The 23705-nt window shown below is 36.7% G+C and overlaps 1 protein-coding gene across 5 annotated transcripts; it reads left to right on the top strand.

The window, feature by feature from the left end:
* Positions 1 to 1058: 1058 nt before the first annotated feature.
* On the top strand, positions 1059 to 22539 carry LOC130717578 (golgin IMH1-like). 5 transcript variants are annotated; one of them, XR_009012346.1, is made up of 4 exons: positions 1059 to 1436; positions 1522 to 1641; positions 3534 to 10555; positions 10657 to 12443. XR_009012346.1 is itself a non-coding variant. In XM_057567847.1 (3 exons), exon 3 carries the CDS (start codon positions 4435 to 4437, stop codon positions 5533 to 5535), a length of 1101 nt encoding a protein of 366 aa, XP_057423830.1. In that variant the 5' UTR covers positions 1059 to 1436; positions 1522 to 1641; positions 3534 to 4434; the 3' UTR covers positions 5536 to 12443. The 5 variants fall into 5 exon arrangements, 1 of the variants encoding a protein (XP_057423830.1); XR_009012349.1 differs by lacking the exons at positions 3534 to 10555; positions 10657 to 12443 and adding exons at positions 12454 to 12571; positions 22251 to 22539 and having other exon boundaries at positions 1242 to 1436; XR_009012348.1 differs by lacking the exons at positions 3534 to 10555; positions 10657 to 12443 and adding exons at positions 12454 to 12571; positions 19877 to 20339 and having other exon boundaries at positions 1242 to 1436.
* Positions 22540 to 23705: the final 1166 nt, after the last annotated feature.

Here is a 23705-nt window from a genome sequence, read left to right as displayed (position 1 = left end):
TGTAGTAATATTAATATGCTTACTACACGCAAATATTCGAAACTATCTACACTTTATTATTTATGTAACACTTCCATGTGATTTACTAACTAAACTCCTATGAAGGAAGTCCCGAATCGGTGACCTAGTAATGCTGCAAGGGGTTCAACGATTTGTACTCTACTTGAGTCCAACATCGAAAACTCTTATCTTAAATCCTTCCACTTCCTATCCTATTAAATCAAAGTCTAAATAGTGTTGTTGTTGCATATAACCTTGGTCAGCTAATTCTCATCATGATAATAAATTGCCATAATTTCCTTAATCCCTCTCATTACTGTTGTTACATAATGAGCTTTAGACTTAAGAGAGTATAAAACATGAATTATATAAAAAAGCTCAGATTCTCATTTATTTGAATTGCTTGATGAGCTCATATTCCTATTAAATCAATAATAATGCTCAGAAAATATATCAGAGCTTGACAATGGTCATGGAGGGAAACATGTACTATAACAAAAGCACTTTCCAAACTCATGAAATGCAAAGCTTCATTCAAATTGTCAATTGATTTTATGCACTTGGATATTTGAAAGAGGTTGATTCATCCCAGAACTCAAACCTTGGCCTTTGAGAGTGAGTTTTTACATATAATTCGATATACTTTCTTGCTAGCGGACTCGTAGTTATCTACACAGCTCGTGTATGCAAGGGTAGTAAATAAATTCAGACTAATGATAGAAGAGTTAGAGAGAGCAGAAAAGATTGCAGGGGTAAAGAATAGAAAATGTTACTGCAATGCAACATTTAAAGATGGATCGATGAAGATTGGTCATATGATATGACCCTGTAGTTGGGAAGTGCTGCAATGCAATGCTTTTTTTTTTATAAGCGCTGCAATGCAATGCTATGTTTGCATTATTTGCTTTGATTAAAGAAAAATATATATAAATAAATGCTTGACTTCAATATCTCAAGTCAAGCATAAATGTATGAGCCTGAGATTAGAAGGAACACTACAACAAAACTGGTGTTTAGCGGCGGACATTTTGCGGCGAATACGCAAAAATCGCCGCATAATGAAAAATAGAGGCGCTTTTTCAGGCGGTTAACTCAGCTGCCGCAGTTTACTTACAATTTGCGGCGGTTATTTTCAATTAGTGGCGGTTTTTTACGTATTTGCGACGGTTATTTGAGAGGCGGTTCGACCAGGCGCCACAGAATAATTAAACCGGAAAACCCTAAATTAAACCCCCCTCACCTCACTCTCATTTCATATCGCGATTTTCACGATTTTCACCTTCACCTTTACCTCTCAGATCACGATTTTCAGAAGTTGAACCCCACCACACCTTCACCTCTCAAATCACGATTCTTCACCACACCTTCACTCCTCTCTCAGCAATGGCGATTCTCAGAAGCAAAGTTCCAGATTGAAGCTCAATCATTGATTGAAGGTAAGCACTTCGTTTCATCTCGCGAATTAGGGATTTTAGGTTTTAGATTTCAGGTTTCTGATTTGGATCTATTTGTTTTGGTTAGGAATTAGGGATTTTAGGTTTCAGATTCACATTCTCATCAAAACTGGTGTTCGTGCTCTCGGTTTTCACTCAGATTTTCATCTTGGGTTTAAGTTTCTTCTCCTTGTAGCTTTGATTGAAGGTAAACCTCTGCTTTCAGTTCACTCAGTGACTGTGGTTTCGTAACATAGGCTATGATGAAACATAGTAGCTTCTAATACCATTAAGCGTATATTAGAAGAGATTGTAAGTTGTAACTTTGTTTTGATAGTTCCTCTGTTTCTTCGTTATGCTCAACACTAATCTTTCTAGCCAATGAACAATTGGGTTTAACGGTTTAACCTTTTCTGCTCCATTTCCCTTTTATGTGTTACATGCTTGATTTAGCCATTTTGCTTCTCATATAGCATCTGCAGTGAAATCTTGGTTAAATCTCTGTTTCGATGTGTGAAAGTTTGATTAGATTAGGAATAGGAACTATTATTGTTAATATAATACTTCAAGCAGTGAATGATAGCACTAGATGACAAGGTGGAATCGATAGAATTCAGGAAGCATTATTTTGTTATCAAATATGCATTCGGTGAAAGTTAGGAAAGTATGATCGAATAGAACAAATCTAGGAATGCATTCGGTGAAAGTTAGCATTATTTTGCTGTTTAATTTATTTAAATTGACATGTTCAACTTGCTGTTTTGTTTATTTAAAGCTTTACCTTGCTCAGTATTAATTTGTTTCATAGCAAATTTAGCTTTTCTTGATGTTTTTTGCTGCATAGTAAGGATTGAAGCCATGTGCATAGTAAAAGATCCATGATTGGCATTCCTATTTCTTTGAATTTTTATTATGCTAGCAGAGATTGTTTCATATGTTATCATAACTATAATTACAATACTAAAATACCATGAAATTAGAGGAATTGTTTGCCTTGATTATTAATTAAATGTCAATATGGTTGATGATTGCGTGTATATTTGAAACAAGAACTAGATATTAGATTTCGATTTTGTGAGATATCTTTTAAGTTTGTGTTATCTTTGCCATTTTTCTGTTTGTGGCTTAGTAAGCAGTATTGAGATGTGATGTGAACTAAAACATAGTAGCTTCTATCATTGAAGTTCCTCTGTGAAAGGAGGAAAATTCAAGCGTTGATTACTTAATGTTTGTCATCTCAAATTTGATCTTAGTTTAAGCCTACTTGATAATCTGCTGTACTAGTAATGCTTCTATTTGTGAATTCAGTGATCTGCAATATTTTTGAAATCTCAATGGGTATATTTTGGTACTTGCACTTTAGAGGGTTACATAACATTAAGTTGGGACCTGCAAGTTCAACTACATAAAGGACTTAAACAAGACTTGTGCAAAAACTAAGAGACCTTTCATTTGTTTTCTATTTTCATTTTGTTGATATGATTTTATTGAAAGAAAATACTAGACAGCCAAAGTTTTACTAAGTTAATACACACAAATCTGGAGAATACCTTGGTGATTTGACCCCTCAGGCATCACTTTCTCATACACACATACATGTAAAATTGTAAATACTTGTCAGTGATAGCAGAAATTCAGATATCTCTTTAGGTAAATACATATAATAGGAAGATGTAGTAATAATTTCCTCATTCTTATTTGCTTGATAATGTATGTTTGTAAATCATATGTCGATATTGAGGTCCCTGTGAACATATATTCCTTGCTGTTTTAAAAAATCATATATTCTGAGATACAAGATAACTTTATAAGCAATCATGCTCTGGTTCAGATTGTAATCGAGCTTAACATTAAGGTCTCTTCAGGACCATTCTCTTGCTGTTTTAAAAAATCAAGTAATCAGCATGCTAATAGTCCCTGTGTTGTTTTTTTCTCTGTGCTGTGGTATGTTAGTGCTGCAGTTTATGTCTCCAAACTACATATGCAAGCCAAGTGATCCAAACAACTAATTTTAGTGTTTAATTAAGTCAATTAGTGACTTAATCTAGATATCATTTTACAAAGAATTTCTTACACTTTAGTAATTTGTGACTTGACCAGAAGCTATATCTTAAAGCAATGGATAAGTCATGGATTGAGATGCCACGAAATGCAATGACGTATGCGGAAGGTGTAAAGAAATTTATTGACTTTGCATTTGAGCGTAGTTCAATTGAGGGTAAAATTATATGCCCTTGTCCTCGATGCAAATTTAGAAAGAGGCAAACTAGAGATGAGGTGTATGACCACCTTATTTGTAAGCAGTTCCCGAAAGGATACACCTTTTGGTTTGATCATGGAGAAACTATGAATAATTCTCCTCTTATTTTTATGATATGATAATTTTTTTAGGAAATCGAAACTGGCCGATCGTATAATAGAGCGGAAATGTACTGCATTTCACACAAGAAAAGTGATGGCTCTTTTGTAAATAAAGAATTAAAACAAAAGAGTGTGAGTATAGTTACAAGTTTCTATTTCCTTTGAAAATTTTATAACTATCAAATATGCTTTGTATGTTTGTGGCCAAGGATGCTTGGGAGATACTGAAGACAGCTCATGAAGGAACTACTAGAGTGAGAATGTCAAGATTTCAGATGCTTACTACTCAGTTTGAAAACCTGATGACGACTGAAGAAGAAACTATCTCTGAATTTTACATGTGTGTTCGTGACTTGTCCAATTCTTCTTTTGCTCTGGGAGAACCTATGTCAGATGAAAAGCTTGTAAGGAAAATCTTGAGGTCTCTACCAAAGAAATTTGCTATGAAAGTTACTGCGATTGAGGAGGCTCAAGACATTGAGAGCATGAAGGTTGATGAGCTAATGGATCTTTGCAGACTTTTGAATTGAAACTTGGTGACAAGTCTGAAAAGAAACACAAGAGTATTGCTTTTGTGTCTAACATAGATGAGGGTGATAATGAAGACTGTGAGGGTGAAAACCTTTCTGAGGCTCTGGCTATGCTAGCAAAAAAACTCAACAGAGCATTGAGAAAGATTGACAAAAGAACCAGGCCTAATGTCCAGGACATGAAGTTCGACAACAAACCCAAGTTCTCTAATTCACAGAGGAGGACCAAGGAAGAAGAAAGATCTGGTCAGAGTAAAGGAGTACAATGTCATGAGTGTGAAGGGTATGATCATATTAGATCTGAATGTGCTACCTATCTGAAAAATCTGAAGAAAGGGATTATGGTAACTTGGTCAAATGAAGACACTAAAGATGAGGAGGATATTTCTGCCAACAAGGTAAATGCTTTCGCTGGAACTGTTTGTGATACAGATACAAGTGATGAAGATATTTCAAATGAGGAACTTGCTGAGACTTATAAGTTGTTGCATATCAAATGGGAGGAAGCCTGTAAACTTGTGAGAGAAAAGGAAAGTGAGATAGAACAACTCTCTTCTCAGAATGAAAGATTGAAAGAGCTCAGTGCTAAGCTAAAAGAAGATTGTGATAAGTGGAAATCCAAGCTTGAAAATGTTGACACTGTGGAAAAGGAAAAATTGATGTTAGTCAATACAGAACTACAAGAGGAAGTAGCAACTCCGAAAAGTAAGCTTGAAGCCACTCACAAATCACTTCGAATGTTGAATAGTGGTTCTGACATGTTAGATGAGATTCTGAAAGAAACAAGTAAGCAGGGAAAAAGCTTGAAGGGAATTGGATTTGACTATGGAACTGCAAACAAGAAAGATCATAAGGGGTCAATGAATTTTGTTGCTGTAGCAGAACAATCTGAATTCAAGAAACCTGCTAAGTATCAGATGTCCAGACTGAAGTCTCGACATGTTCCTCGACATGTGAGTTCTCAAGTCAAGAGCATCAAAACAGCACCTTGGAAATGTCACTACTACGGAAGGAATGGACATATAAAACCGTACTATTTCAAACTGTATGGCTACCCCCAGGCTTATGATAGGTCAAATAACTCAAAGGTTACACGGATGAAGAAGGAATGGAAGCCCAAGAGTGAAGTTATTGTCTGGTTGCCTACACATCTTTCAGAGCCTCTGCAAGAGAAGACTGGTACTTTGATAGTGGATGCTCAAAGCATATGACAGGAAATAAAGGATATCTGAAGGATCACATAAGTCATTCTAGAAACTATGTCACATTTGGAGATGGAGCTAAAGAAAAAATCAAGGGAGTAGGAAAACTGGTTAATGCTGGATCCCCAGATTTGAATAATGTGCTTCTGGTTAATGTCCTAACTGCTAATCTAATTAGCATAAGCCAACTCTGTGATCAAGGGCTTGAAGTGAAGTTCAACAAAGCAGGCTGTATTGTAACTACAGAAGATGACAAAGTCTTTATGAGAGGAGTCAGATCAAAAGATAATTGTTATATGTGGACACCTCAAGAGATAGCTCAAGTCTCTAGATGCTTGATAACAAAGGAAGATGAGTTAAATGCATGACACCAAAAGCTAGGACATCTCAATCTGAAGAGTATGCAAAAGATAGTTGCTGAAGAAGCCATAAGAGATCTACCTAGGCTGAGGATAAGAGAAGGAAAGTTGTGTGGAGAATGCAAGATTGGAAAACAAACCAAGATGTCTCACACAAAGCTCCAGCATCAGACCACAACAAAGATACTGGAACTGCTACACATGGACCTCATGGGACCAATGCAGGTTGAAAGCTTGGGAGGTAAATGTGGCGTCCCTCTCCCATAAGTGACGTGTTCACCCAACTCCTATCACTTATGAAAGAGTGAGCCGTTTTTTTTTTGTTACTTTAGTGCAAGTGTTAGTGTTAGTGTCCTGATGATGCTTCGATTCAGAGACCACTTACGACTTTTCATAGTCGCAGAGTTCCCTTCTAACCTTTTCAGATGGATGACCGTATACCTAATGGCGAGTAAGTTAGCACACAAATGAAACATTAAACACATAACATATGTGACCGAGGTCACTACATAGTTCAAATGACAGAAGCAGATAGAGTGTTCAAATGAGGACACAAGTATCCCCATTCGGCATCATTAAACAAAAACTAAATTAATCAAGTAAACTGACGAGAACTGTCGTCGGACCATATGGCTTCACTCCCCTACCTCCTCCTCCTCCTCCGGGTCCTCCTCCATATCACCACTTCTCCCCTCTTCTGGTACTGGCATCGGCAACCTCGCCCCCAACCCCTCGGGTTTCAGGAACCGCTGTCTGAATATCCAGGCATCTCTGGAAAACCTAGGTGACCGCACCCTCTTCCTTGATGTCCTCCGAAGGAGTGGTGCTGTCTGCTGAGACGAAGGATCCACTGGCTCCTGGGTGCTTGATTCGGCGCAAAGAGCTCCTGTGGGCTCCTCACTCGAATTGGCACGGGTCGGTATGGCTCCTCCTGTGGTTTAGGATCCATTCCCACCTGCGGGTCGGGACACAATCCAGCCTGGGCGCTGGATCCACCTCCGGCTGAGGCTGTGGTGGCGGATCAGGGACAGGCAGACGGAATCTCCAAGCGTGCCTCGGCATGTAGAATGAGAACATAAGGGGAATGGTCACTGGGTAGCCAAGTTCATCGTGTAACACCCCCTTTTTCCCATTGTTTTATTTAAAAATGTTTATCAAAGTTTAAAAACATATTAAGGGAGTATTACACTTCTTTACGAAAACTCATTAAAATTAACACTGATTGTGTTTGAAAATTTATAAACTCATATGGTTTTCAAAGAATGAATCATTCCTACCAATAAAATTTCTAAACCAGTCAGATAATCCTATTAGATGCATAAAATCACTTATTTAAATAGGTTTATCTTCCTTGATATTCCAATAAAGTTCATCATACTCAAAACTGAATTTCATAGGCACTTCGGCCATCAACAGTACGACATCGCCATAATTTAGAAAATTATTCAACAACTTCCATAAGGAGAGATTATAAAATCCTCTCAACAGAAGTGTAAAAGTAACGTAAAATATCTACCCAGTGTTACATTACAGAGCAAGACATTTATTTTATAATAATAATAATAATAATAATAATAATAATAATAATAATAATAATAATAATAATAACATAAGCTAAGACTCTCCGAAGCTACTCCTCATGAGCCACATCTCTACCTCCAGTACCTGAGCGATGTCGCATAGAACATCATTCCAATAGAAGGGTAAGAACTTATATTGTATAAAATATAGCATAACAAAGAGCAAGTAAACAATTCAGATTATGCTTTATAAACTATACACCTTTTCTTTAAAATCTGAGTGATTATAATATTTGCTCTCAAGACAGTTTCACAATTCTTATTAACATTTTCGAAAATTATAAGCTTTAAGAAGAATAATAACTCAACTTTACCACAACAGCAAAACAATTCACCAACAAATCACCAAACACATAAAACCACAGAAAACGTGAAACTTAGTGTGTGAGGCTCTAATGTATGCATGTGGTACCAATTGTTAACCTTAGCGGTATCACCGCGTCCACTCCAGACAGTTAACCACCAATGAAGTCCACTCCTGACTTCCAGAACCACGCCAGTTCTGGGACAAACCTCAGTTTTCCGATGAAAACCGACACGTTGCCTCTTGACTAAATGAAGTGTATTTCGTGCAAAAACTCATAAATTAAAACATGCAATTTGAGACCACTCCAGCCCCAAATATATAACATATTTTCTCACCAAATTTTATAACGGAAATCACACCAAAATTGCACAAAATAACACTTCAATATAATTATCAAATCATTCACAATTCAACCGACAAACTAGCAACAAAAAATCATCAAATGTCTCATATCAATTATCAGCAGTTCCAGAATCAATCACAGAAATAAGCAGGAACATAGCAAACTTGCAAATAATTCTGGTACTAAACGAGCACTCCAAAAATTATTAAACTTTTACCTAGCATATCCTTATACGTTAGCTTTCATACAAAATTGGTTTCATCCAATTTGGAATTCTGTAGAGAGAGTTATGCTCTCTACAGCACAGACTGTTAGGGTGTCAGCGAGCAGAAATAGAGTGAACTTGCATATAATTCTGGTATTGAACCAGCAATCCAAAAATTATGAAAATATTACCCAATATAACCCTATGAGTTAGCTTTCATAAAAAATTAGTTTCACTCAATTCGGAATTCTTTAGAGAGAGTTATGCTCTCTACAACACAGGCTGCTAGGGTGTCTGTGGGCAGAAACATAATGAACTTGCAGATAATTCTGGTACTGAACCAGAAATCCAAAAATTATGAAAATATTACCCAACATAACCTTATGAGTTAGCTTTCATACAAAATTGGGTTCACTCACTTCGGAATTATGTAGAGAGTTATGCTCTCTACAGCACAGACTATTAGGGTATCTACGGGAAGAACAAAACCCAATTTTCCCCAGAACCTCAATTTCGCTCAAAATTAATTTTGCTCACCACATGTTAACACTCAACACAGTCTCTCAGTTCTGAATTTTCAAAGAAGTTGGGGGTTCCTTCATGTTAAACTCAACCTCTGTTATTCTACAATTATACAAGGTAAATTCAAACCCTTACCTTCTATGACACCGGTACAAAGCCTCATAGACCATTTTCTTCTTGAAGATCAAATTCTAGGTTTTCTCCATCTTTTCTCCTCTCCTTCACCTTTCACGTGTTTCTCTGTTCTTGTAAGACCCGAAATTTAATAGACCTCTTATTTACTTAATTTATTTACATTAAGGTAACCTGTATTATTTATTAATTATTTTTCATTGAATATTATTCGCGCTACGACGGCGAGAAATACCTAAAGGAATACTTTCCTTACCATCATTTAATCGCGTGGTTATATTTATTATTTCTATATTATTTTCTTAACTCGAATCTAATCGCGATTCGGGAAAATTAATTAAGTAGTAATTAATTTCAATATTTTGATTTTATAAAGTTATTTAAAAGTAAGGATTTAATTATAATTATTTTTGTGTGTATTATTTTATTTTTAATCTTAATAATTTCTACTCTTTATTTATCTCTTTCTTTAATGAAGAGATGACCTGCTCTAACAGGTCACCTTTGTTATTTACCTATGTTAGCCTATCAAGCATCACAAAGGAATATTCTTTATTCCTTTTCCTTCCTAACCACTCATTCAAAATATCTATTTTTTCTCTCATCCTCACCGCACATTCAAATTTCTGATCACATTCTCTCTCTACGTGGGCCCCACCCCACACCAATCAGAATTCAATACACTCTCTCTCTCCCCCCATTCACTCCCTCACGCTCTCACTCTCTCATTCTCCCCTCTCACCCGACATCTCTCTCCCTTTCTCCTCCTTCACTTCTTCTTCCTCCATCTCTGCAACAAACACTTCCCTCCATGGCTGAGCAAAGATCATTAGATTTGGCACCCCAATCATTAGAAATGTCACCCCACTTACGGAAACTCAGTTTCCGAAATATTTCGGAAATAAGGTTTCCGAAGCACTTTTTTACTCAAAAGTGTGGTTTTTTACTCAAAAGTGTGGTGCTAGATGTATTTTGAACTAAAAATCACGAATTAATTTCGGAATCTAAGATTCCGAAATAATTCGGAACTTGAAAATCCGAAAATTAGGGGTGTGAAATCTAATGGTTGGGGTGGCAAATCCAGCTCTCCTGAGCAAAACGCCGCCACCCATGGCCAAGCCACCACCGCCACGAGCGCCCCTCCACCCACGGATGCCGCCACTAACCGCACCACCATCACCGTTCCTTCTTCTTCTTCTTCTCAAGGGAGCCACCATGAATAAACCACCACCACCTTGAGGCCACAGCCGCGAGCTCCTCTCCCCTGTTTTGCGAGCTCCGCCGCACCACCACCACGTCCAGAAGCAACGAAGAGCAAGAGAAAAATAAAACCCTAAACCGCCACCTTCAAGCTTCGATCTCCGGCGAACTCCTTAGCTTTTGGAGAAACGAATACTACCACTGAACTCCCCTCATCATCAGCTTCAAAACCCCTAAAGAAATTTTGGATTCCGACCACCTTCGCCGGAAACCGCCGCCTCCGGCGTCTTCTCCGACGAGCTTTGTTCTGAGAAAGGATGTAAATTTCTCGAAGCTCTTGATCTCCTCTTCCTGAATCCAAGGCTCAATCATCATTAAGAGGTGATTATCCTTATCTATTTCAAATTTCCCCTTTCAAACCCTAATCTTCTTTATTCACCTACTAATCTCCTTATTCCTTGTTCTTTGCCACTGTGGCTCAGAGCTCGCTGGTCATCAGAGGAAGAGAAGGCTGTGACCAAAGGAAGAATTGAAGTTCAGCCCCACAACTTGACACTTGAGGTAGTGGGAGAAAGACTGGAACACTTTATGCTCCTCTAAATAATATATCTCTTGTCTTTTGCTGTCCATGTACCTTGTAAAAATTAATGAAGGAATGTAGAATAGTGTATGTGTGTGGTGTGAGTGATAGTGTTTGATTGTTGATTTCGGAGGGCTTCAGCCCTTACTGTGCTTGAAAAGCTTTTTCGAAAACTCACATAAAATTGTTGTTGTTTTCGAAAGTAGTAGCCGTTGTTATGTTAAAATCGTATGTTTCGGTTAAGATTTTGGAACTATGATCTTCATCAAAATTGTAGCTTTTTCTGTTAGCAAACTTTTTCCGCTGGTTTCGTGTCGTTTCGATTTCTCTAACTCAAGTTATACGCATTTTGGTGAGCATGGGTTAAGCTGTCCCGTTTCTCATGAACTGCTGTAGTATTTGATTTTTTCTGAATTTTGTACTTTGAATCTGGACTTAAAAATTTATGAGGATTTACAAAACCTGTAGATGAAGCCAGGATAAAATATTAGATTTTTCGGAGTTTATTTGACGTATTTAAAAATTAGCTAAAGTCGCTGTACAGTTTATAATCGTTTGACAAAATTAGTTATTTCAAGTGAAAAAAATTGTTTTAGGAAAAAGAAGAGAAAACCTTTTATTTTAAAGTTATATTACAAAGTTTGGAGTAGGAAAACTTCTTTTGAAACTTGCTTACGTACGTTGTTTATTCGTTTATGAAAATCAAGAACGTATGAGTCTTTACGCACATTTATTCGTTAAAAAGTGATTGCGAAAAGTTTGAAAGTCGAACGAGTTTTTGGAGTGTTAGAGAATAAGTGTTCGAATATTACCTCTTTGTTCATGGACGTTTTGGAATAACATGTACGGATAGAGATAGAACAATTAAGTTTGGATTTCCGATTGAGGAATTAGACTTTGAAAAGTATGAATTAGAATAGATTAAGTTGTGTTTGCAATCTTGATGTTGGAAGATGACTTAGGATTGAATCTTGAATTCGAAGAAGTTTATGAGCTTTACTATAAATACTTGATTTTAGAAGGTCTAGATTTGAAACTTTGGAAGTTCGAGGACTTAGAAGTAATTAAGGGATTAATTGAGGACTAGAAGTCGTTTCTTAGAGATTGAGGACTAATCTATAAGTTTGGGATTTTTATAGAACCAAGTGGAGTTTCAAAGAGACTAGGGTCTTTTCCTAACGAGACATCCCGAGTTTAAGTTTAAGAGAAATGATTCGATTGTTTTGAAGGAGCTTATGAGTCTTGAATAAGTACATAATCATTAGGTAAGAAGAATTGTTTGTCTTGGAAGTTAACTATGGTTTATGGATTACTTGATAAGAGTTAGTGGATTTGATAAGAATTGATAATGATACAACGTTGGCTTGAGGAATAGATTGTGAGAGCGAGTTGAGACATTAAGTTGTTGTAAGTCACTCGATAAATAAGTATTCTTTATTTGCTCTTTCTATTTTAACAAAGATATGAGTATTTGGTTTTAAAGCTGATTTACAAGTCAAAAGCTTTTGAAGCATTGTTATTGTTTTGTTGTCATTATGAGGACTTGTCTTAATTTCAGCGATTGATCCTAATGGTTTATAACCATTGCGAAGATTCAGTTTAACTTGTGTTTTCTTTGAGTCTTTTGCTTGAGGTTGTAGCTCTAGACTTAAGTAGTAAGTAGCGCGATTAGTGATTTCGTTCAGTATGCTTATGAAAGGTACGAAGAACGGAAGCACCTTGCATCGAAGCTACACAATGGAATAAAGCTAGTCTACACGGGGAAAGCAAAGATGTGATTGGATTGGAGTTGCAGCTTAGTAAGGGAGTTGGCTAAGGTGAGGGAAACTTACTTACTAGCTATTGTTTTGTAGGCGTCGATTAAATCGACTTGATTATTGTTTTGAATATTAAATATTGCCTTGTTAGGGAATATTGCTTGGATATTGTTTATTGCCTTGAACTGGGAAATGTTTTTTTGGAGGCTTCGGCCGAGTGAACTTATATGAGACGTGTGTCTCTGTTTTCTGAGAGGCTTCGACCGTTTACTGGTTTCTATCTTATGATTCCCGCACCGTATTACTGTTTCATCGCTTATTGGAGCATGATATTGTTGAATTGATATCGAATTGTGCGTGTTGACGCGATTGCGGAGCGTAGGACATTTGAGTTGATTTTGTTGATCTTTAGGGTTGAGAGGAAACCCTAGGCAGGCTCTGACGGAGGTCTAAGACTTGGCCCTTCTTTTAAACGCTTAGACTTTTCTCGGGGATTGTATTTGGGGGATTTGGGAAACTCGGAATAGTTAGAATTTGGGAACTTATGGAACTTGGATTTCAATAATAAACCTCATAATTTGATTAACTTAACTTGAACTGCTTTGATTAATTAACGAGACCTTTAGGGAAGCTTAAGAGTTGGAAATGATTGTGAAAAACGGGAAATAGTCGACAAGCCTTGAGTTTGGAGTTTTGTGGTGATTGCTATGAGGGTGAACCACGGTGACGAGAGAAAGTCACCGAGTACTTTTAGTACTCTCGCTCGTTGGAGCTTCTGTCGTAGAGTCGATATTGATTTGAGTTTATTGAGAATTGGTGGACGCCACGAGGGTGAGCCACAGTGACAAGAGAAAGTCACCAAGTACATTGATACTCTTTTTGTTGGAGTTTATGTCGTAGAGTCGACAGTAAACCCTAAGTTTTGAAATTGAGGTTATAGCTAAACAGTTGTGTTGTGGGGACGATTCGATGTTTGGCTAACCATATTACATCATGCTTACATTCGGGGTTGAGACGGTCGAAAGATCGGGCCTCGGTGAAGTTGAGACGGCTTCGGTCGGGCATCACGAAGGTTTGAGACAGTCGAAAGATTGGTCTTCATCGAAGAACACCAAGAGTGTATCTTCGGCATAGCGGGCGGAAATGGTTAAACCTGGAGGGGTTAGGACTGATCCGACTATGCATGGGTTTCCAAGAATCCAATTCAGCACAGCAAGACCAAGCACATTGACATAAGACATCCTTTTTGTAACCCCCCGATTTTCAGGGGTTACGGTAACAACTTGATAAAATAAATATGCAATGTTTTCCAAAAGGATATATAAAGCGAGTAGTTTTTTTCTTTTGAAATGTTTTCAAAACATGTAATGCCTACTCCCAACAGTAAATAAAATCTACATCAAGCCTTGAACAAGGCAAGTTCCCGAATGTATGAACGAAAGAACACAACTACAAATCTAATGAATGAAATCAGATCCAACAAAGAATCTGTTATGCCACGACACCATAATCCGACCTACTCCCTACGATCTCCACACCGGGGAACCGCAAGAAAGCAATGCATCAGAACCTACCCGAAACTCAAATGCAAATTCCTAAAAATTATTAGGCGAGCTTAAACCAATAGCGGTAAGCTCTCTAACCCAAGGCTCTAGCCTTAAACCCGACTCTACTCTTCATGTCTTCCACTAATCTTCAAGTCTTCAGCTCCGAATCGTACAAAGGTCAAGCTTCACCGAGGGTTCTCCATCACCTAATAGCGTTAAGCGCCCAAACAACAAGTAGCAAACAGAAAGGGTTAAAACTCCATACAACTACCACATATAAAAGAGAAAAGCATGGTATTCAATTTTAATTGCCTGTCATGATAAATAAACTAACAACTTAATTCACGTAGATGACGACATATATCTAACAACATAGATTAAAATCAACTATCGACAACCTCAACAATATTTCTACTCAGATATCAGCAACTTAACAACATATGTATTAACTCAAATATCAACAACTTAACAATGTAACATTTATTCAGACATCAACTTAACAGCATATAACAGCTCAGATATTCACAACCTCCACAGTATAGAATCAATTCATATGACGATAATCTCAACAATATAACATCAAATCAGATATCAACAATCCCAAGACAATATAAGTGCCATGTAGTACAACTAGGTGTTACTACCAAGACATGTCAAATCAAAAGTGTCTCGCAAGACGGGACAGTCACCTGGTACGAAACCCATTGACCTGCCACTTAATATGCCACTCAGGCCCCACAGTACGCCACGAAGGCCACACAGTACAACCCAACAACGCATATTCACATATATCAACAATTTCAAATCCAATAATCAAGCCAGAGTAATCCTATCTTACTCTTAATATCAATAAGCATGCGTCAATTCAATTCCATATCTGCACAAACACATCAAGCTCTATTGAGCGATGAATCAATAATTGAGTGCTCTAAAACATAACCCTGTCATATCCACTAGTAAACGGCTGAAGCCTCTCAGAAAACGGAGACACACGTCTCAATAAGTTCACTCGGCCGAAGCCTCCAGAAACATTTTCCCAGTTCAGCATAATAATCATAATCATCTGCCAATCAATATAAACATCTTCATCTCAAACACATGCAGTGCGATAAAAGCAGGCAGGAGTCAAAGACGCGCTAAAACTGAGTTACCCTTACCTTGGTGAGTAGAAGTTGTGCATGGAAGTCGCGAACCTAGAACAAGGAAACACAATCATCAACACAAGCCCTACTAGAAGCTACACTATATAATAACACAAATCGAAACCGGAAAGAAAGCTTTTAAAGCTTCAGAGTTCCTATTTAGGCACGAATTGACAACAGAACTTCGTTTGTTAAAACGGGCATAACTTGAGCTACAGAACTCGGAATGACACGAAACCAAAGCCAAAATTTCGACAATCGAAAAAGCTACGTTATAGCTCAGGCCATATAGACCCAAAAATTATTTTTGGACAAGGTACCATAACACTAAGTTTCGGCCACTTCTAAAAATAGGGTTTCCCGAACTTTTTCTTCGATCTAATTTAATTCTTAGGTATTCTTAGGTGATATCTAGGCCAGGGAAACTCTCAGAAAAGTTTTAGAATTTGAAATGCGACTAGGGGCTTTTTGGTCAAGATTTTTAGCTCGGAAACTCAAAATCGGAATTTTGAAAAATAAATTGGATGAGCGTGATCCTAACGACATTTATAACAACTAATCATACTAACGCTAAGCTCAGTCGGGTGTTTTCGAACCAAAAAGCGGAACCTTTATCAGAAAATGGGTATTTCCACTAAATTTGATCTCTGCGACGATTCGGCGAGATTCGACGAAATGTAATCCTCTAGAAGTACTCTTGGGTTAGTAGAGAATAAGTTTAGACACTGAAATCATGTTATTTGGACAGTTTTACAAAAAGCTCGAAACTTTGAGCACAGAAAGACATAGAGAAAAGCGACGGAATTTACGATCAGAGGTAAGGAAAAGCATCAGTACCTCGAGGCCTACATATAGCAATTGTCAGTGCGACGATCAGGCAAGAATCGGCGAAAAGCTCTCCTCCCTTTCTCTCCTCCTTGGTCGCGGGTTTGGTGCTTGAATGGTGAAGAATTTTTTATTCTTCACTTATTTATAGGAAGTGGAAAACGCGGGAAAATGAAAATTTCGCGATTCCGATTTTTCCTGCACATTCCTCTGTGAATTATAAGCTAGAATCTGGCGACAGAATTTCAGAACTCGAAACAGGTTTCTCGAAATTTAAGCAAACGATTCACTAACGGTGTTAATCGATTCAACCCAAAAAGTTACTTTTTGCAGTTGATGTTGGATGAGAAAACTTCATTCTGAAGAAAGATTGGAAGCATCGAAAGAAATGGGTGTTCGCGTGTGGAATCTTCGTTTGAAGCTCCGAATAGAGAAAGTCTTCATCTACAGTTCGTTTTAAGGTTCTTGAGTTACCAGGAACTCGGTTTCGGAAAACTTCCGAGAATCGAAATCGATCGTTCCTACTTTCCAGGGTTTCTTGTCGAAACACTCGTCATGGAAAGGAATAAGAGAAGTTCTTATATTCCTCTGAATATTTTTGAATTCTGCTTCTACAGTGCTTTAAGAGCATATTAGCCCTAAGGCGGAAGTGAATAAAACTCGTGCTATAAACTATAACAACTATAATACTATTCTTAGTCATTTCCTGAACTTTCTTCTTCATAATACTAATCCAAACATCAAACAAAAGTCAAGTTCCCCTCACGCTTACACAGAATCCTATGCGTGAGTTGGAAATTAATTATTTATTTAATTCTAAAATCCTTGGTCTTACAATTTTATTAGGGAATTAGTGGAGGATAAAATTGTCACTTTGGAGCATGTTACAACTGAAAAGAAATTAGCTGACATATTCACAAAGCCCCTTGATGCAAGTACTTTTGACAAACTAAGAGGAAATCTTGGGATTTGCCTCTTTGAAGGAGCATAGCAATCAACGTTCCTAAAGGTGTTAACAGCTAGTTTTATTTTCCTCATCATTAACTGCTGTTGTGACATAAGCAGAGAGAAGGTTGTTTCTTTGCCCAACTGCTATATAACCTCCTCCAACGGGCAAATTGTCTCTACTCAACCGCTTGTAGTCCTTATTTCTGCAATTTCCAACCTCTTTGAGTCTCAATTATTCTTCAATTTTCTGTGTTCAAATTATTGTGTCTCTCAAATCATCATGTCTGAAGCATCAGGAAAGAAAGATTATGTCAAGGCCAAGGTTGAAAGAACCCCACTTGGTGTGAAATGCATGGGTCTCAAGAGTGGCTCATCAGATTCAAAGAAGAGTTATGTGAAGACGAAGACCAGGACTCCTGCAAGAAAGGTGTATCAGTCTCAAGTTCGCAATGAGGCTCCTTCAAATGTTCCTATGTTTGAGGAAGTCACAGATGAAGAAGAGCTTTCTGCTGAAACTCTCTCGTTGATCTCGATCAAGATGTTGTGCCCGATGCTAGGGCTTCTGTACCAGAAGACGTTCCTGATCAAGAAATCTCTAGGAAGGAATCCACTGCTCGTGATGATACAAGTGTACCCACTCAATCTCATGGGTCGTCTTCTCCTTCAAAATAGGATGAACTGGTGCATGTATCCACTGATGATCCTCTGTCCAAGGAATCAAGTCAGGCCCCTGCCTCTGTTCAGAACATCTCTGATGATGACTCTGATGATGTTCCTTTGGCTGCTACTCTTCCTGATAGTGTTGCTGCCTTAATCAAGCGAAAAAGAAGGGTTCCTAATGTTGAAGAATCTCCTGCTTCAAAGAAAAAGACAAAATCCACTCCAGCACCTTCCAAGTCTAAGCAAACAGATGTGAAGGGAAAAGGTAAGTAACATGAAGATAGATCCAAGAGTGCCAAGAAAAAGAAGATTCCAGTTGCTGTTGAGGAATCTGGGTCAGATGTTGAAGCTGATGTCGAGGACATCCTGTCTTCTGAGAAGAAGAAGTTTGCAGGAAAACGACTTCCTCAGAATGTCTCTGCTGTTCCTATTGATAATGCGTCCTTTCATGCTGAAGGTAATGTTCAGAAGTGGAAGTATGTGTGTCAACGCAGAATTGCCAAGGAAAGGGATGTTGGCTCTGATGTACTTGAGTGCAAGGAAGTGGTTGCACTGATTAAAAAGGTTGGACTGATGAAGACAATTCTCAAAGTGGGAAGGTTTTATGAAAGGCTGGTGAGGGAATTTCTGGTGATTCTGTCTGTGGAAGTGAGACTTCCTGAAAGTGTTGAGTTTAGAAAGGTGTTTGTAACGTCTAAATGTGTTGAATTCTCCCCTGTTGTTATCAACAAATCACTTTGTAGAAGTGTTGTTGAGTTTGTTGATGAGAAGTTGTCCTTGGATGTGTTTGTCAGGGAGATTACTGTTGGCCAAGTCAAGAAGTGGCCCATCAAGAAGTTGCTGTCTACTGGAACTCTGAGTGTAAAGTATGTCATCCTTAACAGGATTGGGGCTGTGAATTGGGTTCCTACCCAACATACTTCTGGCGTTTCTACTACTCTTGCCAGATTGATCTACAAAATTGGCACTTTCACTAACTTTGATTTTGGATCTTTTGTGTTTGAACAGACCTTGAAGCATGCTGACACTTGTGTTGTGAAGTTGCCCATCTCTTTTCCATCTCTTCTTACAGAGATCATTCTTCAACAGCATCCTCAGATCATCAAGGCTGATGAGGTTGCTTTACCCAAGGGTGTTCCCATTACCCTGGATCAGTGGTTGTTCATGGAGTCACATGTCCCAGACATTGTTGTGCCATTTAGCAGGACTTCTGCCCCTGCTCCTATGAGTGTATCTGGCACTAAGGCCATTATTGCTGAATTAATGGATGTTTCTAAGTCTGTACAGGAAACTATCAGGATCAGCACTGCAAGGAAGCAAAAGGTTGATGCTTTGCTTCTCAAGCTTCAAAAGGAAGAAGGTCAAGAGGGTGAGCCGAGTGGTGCTGCTACTGCACCTTAGGCTGCAGGCACTGAAGAAGAGGGAGAATCTGAAGAAAATATAGAAGAAACTAAAGGAGAATCCAGCTCTGTAGATTAATTTATGTCTCTTGTAGTAGGTTGGCTATGGTTTGTGCACCATTTGCCAAATTTGTGCAAAAAAGGGGGAGTAGATTTGATTTGATTTGAAGTTTTGGGGTTTCTGTGAAGACTATGTGTTTTGTTTCTTGGTAGCTTTGGTCTATAATAATTTGAAGACAAGTTCAAGACAGAGGCAAGTAATTTACTGGTTTTTTAGCTACTGTATGTTTCTTGATGCATTTGTTAATTAGCTTTTGTTCAAGTTGCTTCTAGTTGGTTAGTTTCACTTGTTGGGTCTGCTTCTGCTGTCGTGCTCTTTGTTTCGACTATTCTTTATGGAATGTGCTAGTTGTTGGTTGAATTCATCATTTGAGGAGGAGTTATCCTGCTGATGGGGAGCTTTGGTTCTCTTTATTTACTCTCTCTGTTCATTAAGTTGTTTTAGACAAAATTTGACAAAAGGGGAGATTGTTGTTACTTTGTTGTCTTGCATTTTGTCAAAAACAACCGGAAGTCGAAGCCGATGCCGTGGCATCTGATTCTGTGTTGCTAGGACATCCTTCCTCTGCTTGAAAAGTGATTATGGGCCCTTGAAGATTTTGTGAAGATATATTGTTGTAGTTACTTGTGATTCAAGTAGCTGTACCAGAAGGGTTTGATTTGTGGTTTGTTATTTGTTGAAACAATAGTTATTAAAAGATTGGTTTCTATCTTTACATTTGAATTTTGCAACAATATCTTGGAGATTCAGTTTTGATTTGTTGTTGCAATCTGTTACTTCAGCCCAAGCAACCCTAGTGCCCAAGTCACCGCTGCTGAAGTATATAAAAGGACAAAGACCTAAAGCTTGAAGACTACCGAAGCTAATAGAGAGATCAAGTGTTTTAGGATTGTTATTGTTCTTTTTCATTGTTACTTGTGATCATACTTTGCTCACTGATTCCATAAAGCAAAGTTATGATATGTGGTGTTTGAATCTTCAAACTCTGATTGTTGATTGTTACTTACCAATCACTAGGGCAGTGATTGAGAGAAAGTGAGAGAGGCTCTCATACTTAGGTTGAGATACTAAGTAGAAATATACTTGGTAGATTAGGAAATGAACTATGAACTGTGGTGTTCATGAGTGTCTGTAATTCCTAAATATTGAGATAGTTGGTTTCCTTTCTTTGGGTGCAAACCCTCACGACGTAGGTGAAGTTTTTCACTAAACTAAACTGGGTTAACAATTATTGTGTCTTGTTTACTTGTGTTTTTAGTTACTACTGTTACTGTTAGATAACCGTTGAACCTGTTGTCCCAGCATTGCGTAGGACATCTGGTCTAAGGGAACCTGAATTTCATCATCCAATATTAGTTTCAAATATTGTTCTTAGTCTTCTACGTTGTCCAAAATTTTAAATATGGGCCGGGTTATATAAGTCCAATTGAAGCTATTTTGCTTGTAATCTGGATAAAAAACATATGCTTTCGGGCTTTCTTAAGGTAATATTCTAAATAAGTTTTCTACGTGGGGACTTGCATCTATGAAAAACCAATGTGCAACTATTAAGCAAAGATTCATAATTCAAATCAATGTCCATCGGTATTATTTGTATATTTTATTTCTTAGCAATTGAAGTGTACAATGTCCAATCTGTTTTAACTTTACTGCTTTGCACATGCATATCGATCCAATATATGCCCCCATTTGACAGCATAATCCTTAACACGTTTTTTAGGATAATGTGGTGCTTCCATTGCACATTTTCCATATAGGTACTTGGCTACGGTGCTTCCAACATTCAGCTGAATTAATCATCTTGCTAATAACATGGCACTTGGGTTCAATGGACCCCTTATGCTTTCAAAATAATTCAATTTAACTAGTCAGCCACAACTCAAGAATACTCAATTTTCTTTTCCTTACTGTTCCTCTTATCACTACAAAGGAATCAAGGAAGTAAAACAATCATTTTTGTGTTGTATTTTCAATCTATTTGCATGAGATACACATGGGTTGAAAATGAATGATAGTGTTTGTACCGCATATAAATAGTAGCGTTCAATCAACATCATTTTCAATAAAGAAGAGAACCTTCAATTCATCTTGCTACTGTGTTCATGAGCTTGAAAAGGATGTATTTTTTCAATTTCTTGTGTTTTCATTACAAAAGTAAAAGCTACATAGTACTAACATTTTTTTGAATATACTCTATGTGTACGCAAGTAAATACTTAATTTCTTTAGTTGATATAATCTCTAAGAGAAGTGTTATCCACACACAAAAAGAAGAAATAAAAACAATTAAAGAAAGAAACAACACTATCAACATGCAATTGAAATCGTACTTTAATAGTATAAAATTAAATAAATTTATTTGAATTATTTTAACTTTTTTAATCATAAATAATTTTTTTATTAATGTTTTCAAAAGTAAATTACACATATATTAATTTTACTATTAATTTTATGTAAATTGATTTGAAACTAAAAATCAATTATTTTTGTAGTTTCTGTCAAAAAAAATTTATTTTTGTAGTTATTATTATTTTATTTTTTTTATAATAATTTTGTAGTTATTATTTTATCATAATTTTCATATTTAACATTGTCATTGACCGATTTCAATACTTATTACAATATTACTATTAAACATAATTGCTTTTTAGCACTGTTATAATTTAATTATTTAAAGTGTCATTTAGTTATTTTTCATTAATAAATTTTCTGAAACAGTTTTATTTTTTAACATTTTAATCATATATTAGTAGTTTGACATTTGAGAATTAAATATTATTATTAGTAAAAAATAATAATATGTTGGCTAAAAAGCATTTTATGTTGGCTAAAAAGCTTTTTAGCCTAATATATTTTATTTTACGTTTCAGTATAAATATCATCTTGCTAAACTCAACTCAGTATTACAGCAAAAGATATTGATTATCAAAATTACAATTCTTAGGCGTACGATGGCAAAAGCTTCGTTGTTGTTTCTTGGTTTTGCAATTTTATTTCTCATAGCATCTGGACAAAGTATTTCTCTTTATTTCTCTTTGCAATTAGCTAAGTAGCAAATAAAAAATAATTTTTTTTTATTTATTAGCTTGGGTGCATGGTATATAAATTTGTGTGTAAATAATATTTTCTCTTAACAAGGTGAAAATTAATTTCGCAGGTTTGGATGCACTAGTTGATGCATGTGAGCCGTGCACTTCTGTTGAGGACTGTCATAATCATCTTTTTTGCTCCCGCCCCCGTTGTAGATTCGATTGCCTTCCAAATGGATGTTGTGGTTGTAATTGCGCGCGGTCCACCCCACAAAAAAGACAAGCAAAATAAAAGTTGAATTGAGGCTTTTTGTGGTTAAAAGTTACAATTTAATTTCCTCTAGAACTATCTATTGTAATAACTAATAAGAGCTTGAAACCTTGAGATGAATATAAAATATGTCTTCTTCAACAACATTCTCGTCTAAATATTTGAGTTTTATTTTGCTTTTTTTTGTGTTGAGTTATATTGTCGTTTTTCCTGATCATTTTGAGGGGTAGATATCCTCTAAAGTGAGTGATCTCACAATGTTGTTTATTCCGAATTGGTTATGTCCCCGAGGGTTTACTCAGGTGGTAAGAGTTAAGGGACATAAGAGCGGAGTTGGAAGAAGGGTGAATGGTCCTGAGTTTGAACCTTGAGATGAGTAATTTACTTTCATTTCTAACAACTAACATTTACCTAAAAAAAATTCCAAATTGATTATAATATATTCATCGCTCATGCTTCCTTAGGTCAATTTCAAAATACAAAATATATAATTTCAAAATTGGCTGGCCATGTTATTGATGCACTGTGATCTCCCCTGCTATGTTTATATTTTGTCTTTGTTTCTCTCTGTTTTGTTACCATTTTTCCTTGCTTTCCTTCAGACCTTGGGTCTGTCCTTGTACTTTGATAGCACTACTTGTGCCTTTGCTCTATTTATATATATATAATTGGCTTATCCATAAAAATATAATAGATAAACAAATAAATCCAAAAAAATATTTCAATTAATACGATGCATTGTAATTAATATTAATATTAATATTAAATGTAGTACAATAACATTAAAAATATAAAATACATTTTCTGAACTATTTTTTTTACAACCTGAACTATTGTTTCTTTCTCATTCTAACATTTTTAATCTTCCCCCTCAATTTATGATGGATAAAAAGTACTGTTGGGTCTGGTTTTGTTGTCGTGCTCTTTGTTTCGACTATGCTTTATGAAATGTGCTAGTTGTTGGTTGGACGCATCATTTGAGGAGGAGTTATGCTGCTGAGGGGGGAGCTTTGGTTCTCTTTATTTACTCTCTTTGTTCATTAAGTTGTTTTAGAAAAAATTTGACAAAGGGGAGATCGTTGTTACTTTGTTGTCTTGCATTTTGTCAAAAACAATCGGATGTCGAAGTCGATGTCGTGGCATCTGATTCTGTGTTGCTAGAACATTTGTCCTCTGCTTGAAACGTGATTGTGGGCCTGTGAACACCTAATTTTGTCCTACTTTAATAATATTAAAATTAGGACTCAAAATAATAATAGTAATAATAATAATAAATTAAAACATTTCAGAATTTATGAAATTATTAATTAAT

Source organism: Lotus japonicus, chromosome 5 (genome assembly GCF_012489685.1).
Source record: "Lotus japonicus ecotype B-129 chromosome 5, LjGifu_v1.2".
In the NCBI taxonomy this organism is placed as follows: Eukaryota; Viridiplantae; Streptophyta; class Magnoliopsida; order Fabales; family Fabaceae; genus Lotus; species Lotus japonicus.
This window is presented reverse-complemented; position numbering and strand designations above follow the sequence as displayed.